Here is a 2,648-nt window from a genome sequence, read left to right on the forward strand (position 1 = left end):
GTTGTTAACTCCAAACAACTTGGGATCTTCTCTTCTGCATGCAGCAACTGGCTTACCAGTACGCCGCCAAGGGGGCATGCCTTGCCCTGGTAGCAAGGAGGGAGTGGAGCCTGTGGCAGGTCGCCGACCGCGCCTTCTCGGCGCGCCGGACGTGATCATTCTCCCCGGGGACGTCGCAGACCCCGACGACTACAACAGATTTGTTCAGGCCACAATCGACCACTACGGCCAATGTAAGTCAGCCCCTCTCCGTTATAACTAACCTGGTTTAACATATTTCTTCCACAAGCAGTCATTCATTTGGGTGTAAGATAGTTGACATTTACACTTGTATATGTTTATCAGAATATTGATACTTTGCATGCTATGAGTAAAATGCTCTATTTTCTTTCGTCACCTTTCTTGTATGAATGATTATCTCATTTTAACTTGCTGGAGCATGAAAGCATTGTACTAGCTGAATTTGTCTTATCATTCTAAAGAAATTATTTGTTTTTTGATTGGTTTGTTCATAATATATTGGCCCCAAAATTTTTGATTCTTCTCTTCTGGTTCATGTAACAGGGCGACTGTGGAAGGCATGATGATAGTTCATATTGTCATTCTGTTAGTCCAGTGTAATGAAGGTCATGGCCTAGTTAAGTATGGTTGCCCATTGAGTCGTGCATATGTTTCATATGATTGGAGTAGGGCCCAGTTTGTGCCGATTGTCACTGCATATGTTTAACAGTGATTCTACTTGTATATGTGTTATTACACTAGTAGAATTTGTACCTGTGCGATGACTGGAGCAGGATCCCAATATTTGTAGAGATTGTAACATTGATTGTCACTGTATACAGATTGATTCTGGTTGCTGTTACTTGAAGTATTTCTTATGTTTTATGTCTGTGTTGATTTAAATATTGATTATTTATTTACTGTCAAATCAAAATCAGAAGAAAAAGGCATCGACAAAAGGGGCCCACTTACTAGAACTTGACCACTGGGACCCATCTAACTAGAGGATTTTTTTGAAAAAAGAAAAAGAAAACTGTCTAGCCGAAATGGCCATGGCCCAAAAATGAGAAGGCTTAATTGTTGGGCTTGGCCCATCTACCTAACCAAAATTAATATGAGAAAAAAAACAAATAGGCTGAATTGTTGGGCTTGGCCCATGTAAAACACCAAATCGGACCGGGCTGATTCTTGTGCCACATCAGCTTGCCACGTTGGATGCCTACGTGGTCTGGCGAGGTTGCTAGTGACCAAAATTTTGGTCGAAGAACCAACGACCTTTTACAGAAGGTCGTTAATTTCAGTTTACGACTGCCAGCTTTTGACCTTCTGTTTTTGGTAAAAAAAGGTCGCAAATGAAAAACTATGACCTTTCAGCGGCCAATAGTGAGGGTCACAAGTTGCCATATTTCTTGTAGTGGACCAAAATCAAATTTCAAACAAATGCAGGCACACCTTACTCTGAATATACAAAATATTCGATAAGCTATGCTTACCATACACAAGTCAGTCTCATAAAGAGCGGTATAACTAAAGACATCACAACAACAAGTGTATCAAATATGTACACAAATGGTTCTCTTAGTTCTAAGTACACAAAACTACTTATAGAATCATATAAAAGTTTATTGCATATAGTATATAAGTAGTACAAATGTAAATACACAAATATCATACCAGACCGATACATCACCTTAGATACAAAGTTTACAAAATGGTAGATTTATTTACATGAAGTAGCATCGCTTTATCTAAACAAAATAGTACAACAGTAAACCCATAAAAAGTATCTGTTTATATGTAGCACCACGCGAATATAAAGTTGAGGCTGGACCAAGTGGTTGCGGTCCCTGTAGTGCGTTATTTTGTCGTCCGGGCGTGTTTGAATCTGGCAACGGTTGTACCTGCGGATATGAGCCTTGGACGTCTGGTTGAGGCAGTGGCTGTGGGTTTGTGCCCGGAAGTGGTTGTGGTAGAGGCTGTGCGTTTGGGCCCGGTAGTGGTTGTGGTAATGGCGGTGGCTGTGGGTTTGCGTCAGGCAATGGTTGTGGCAGAGGTTGTGGCTGCAGGTTTGGGCCCGGCAGAGGCTGAGGTAATGGTTGTGGCTGCGGGTTTGGGACTGGCAGTGGTTGCAGTAAAGGCTGCGGTAATGGCTGTGGATTTGGGTCTGGCATAGGCAAAGGTTGTGGGTTTGGGTCAGGCTGCGGGTTTGGATTTGGCAGGAGCACTGGCGGTGGTGCCGGCACCTGCTGTAATTTCCGCTGCCGCGCCTGCACATATCCTGCACCCTCCGCTGCCACAGCAACAAAAACGAGGAGGAAGACGATGCATATGAGGCTACAGGAAGAGTGGCAACACATCGCCATGTCTCGCAACTATCGTGATGGTATGCAGTGGGAGATGGATGGCCAGCTGATTACTTCGACGGACACTTCCCAACTTGGTGTTTATAGCCGCGGCTAGCCAATCAACGGTAGGCGTGTGTCCATTGGCTATTAATCAGGTGTACCTAATACTACTCCGTTAGCGTAAAGTGCAACCTATGAGTAATGCCTATGTGTATGCAATATTTCTGATTGGTACCTTGACTGTGGCTGCAACTTTTAAACATGTACTCCATATATCTACCTGTGCTATGCGTATAAAGAAAA

The 2,648-nt window shown here is 43.4% G+C and overlaps 1 protein-coding gene across 1 annotated transcript; it reads right to left on the reverse strand.

Moving 5' to 3' along the window:
* Positions 1-1,530: 1,530 nt before the first annotated feature.
* Positions 1,531-2,416, reverse strand: LOC109757012 (uncharacterized). The gene has a single exon (XM_020315837.4). It carries the CDS (start codon positions 2,361-2,363, stop codon positions 1,749-1,751), a length of 615 nt encoding a protein of 204 aa, XP_020171426.1. The 5' UTR covers positions 2,364-2,416; the 3' UTR covers positions 1,531-1,748.
* Positions 2,417-2,648: the final 232 nt, after the last annotated feature.

Source organism: Aegilops tauschii, chromosome 3 (genome assembly GCF_002575655.3).
Source record: "Aegilops tauschii subsp. strangulata cultivar AL8/78 chromosome 3, Aet v6.0, whole genome shotgun sequence".
In the NCBI taxonomy this organism is placed as follows: domain Eukaryota; kingdom Viridiplantae; phylum Streptophyta; class Magnoliopsida; order Poales; family Poaceae; genus Aegilops; species Aegilops tauschii.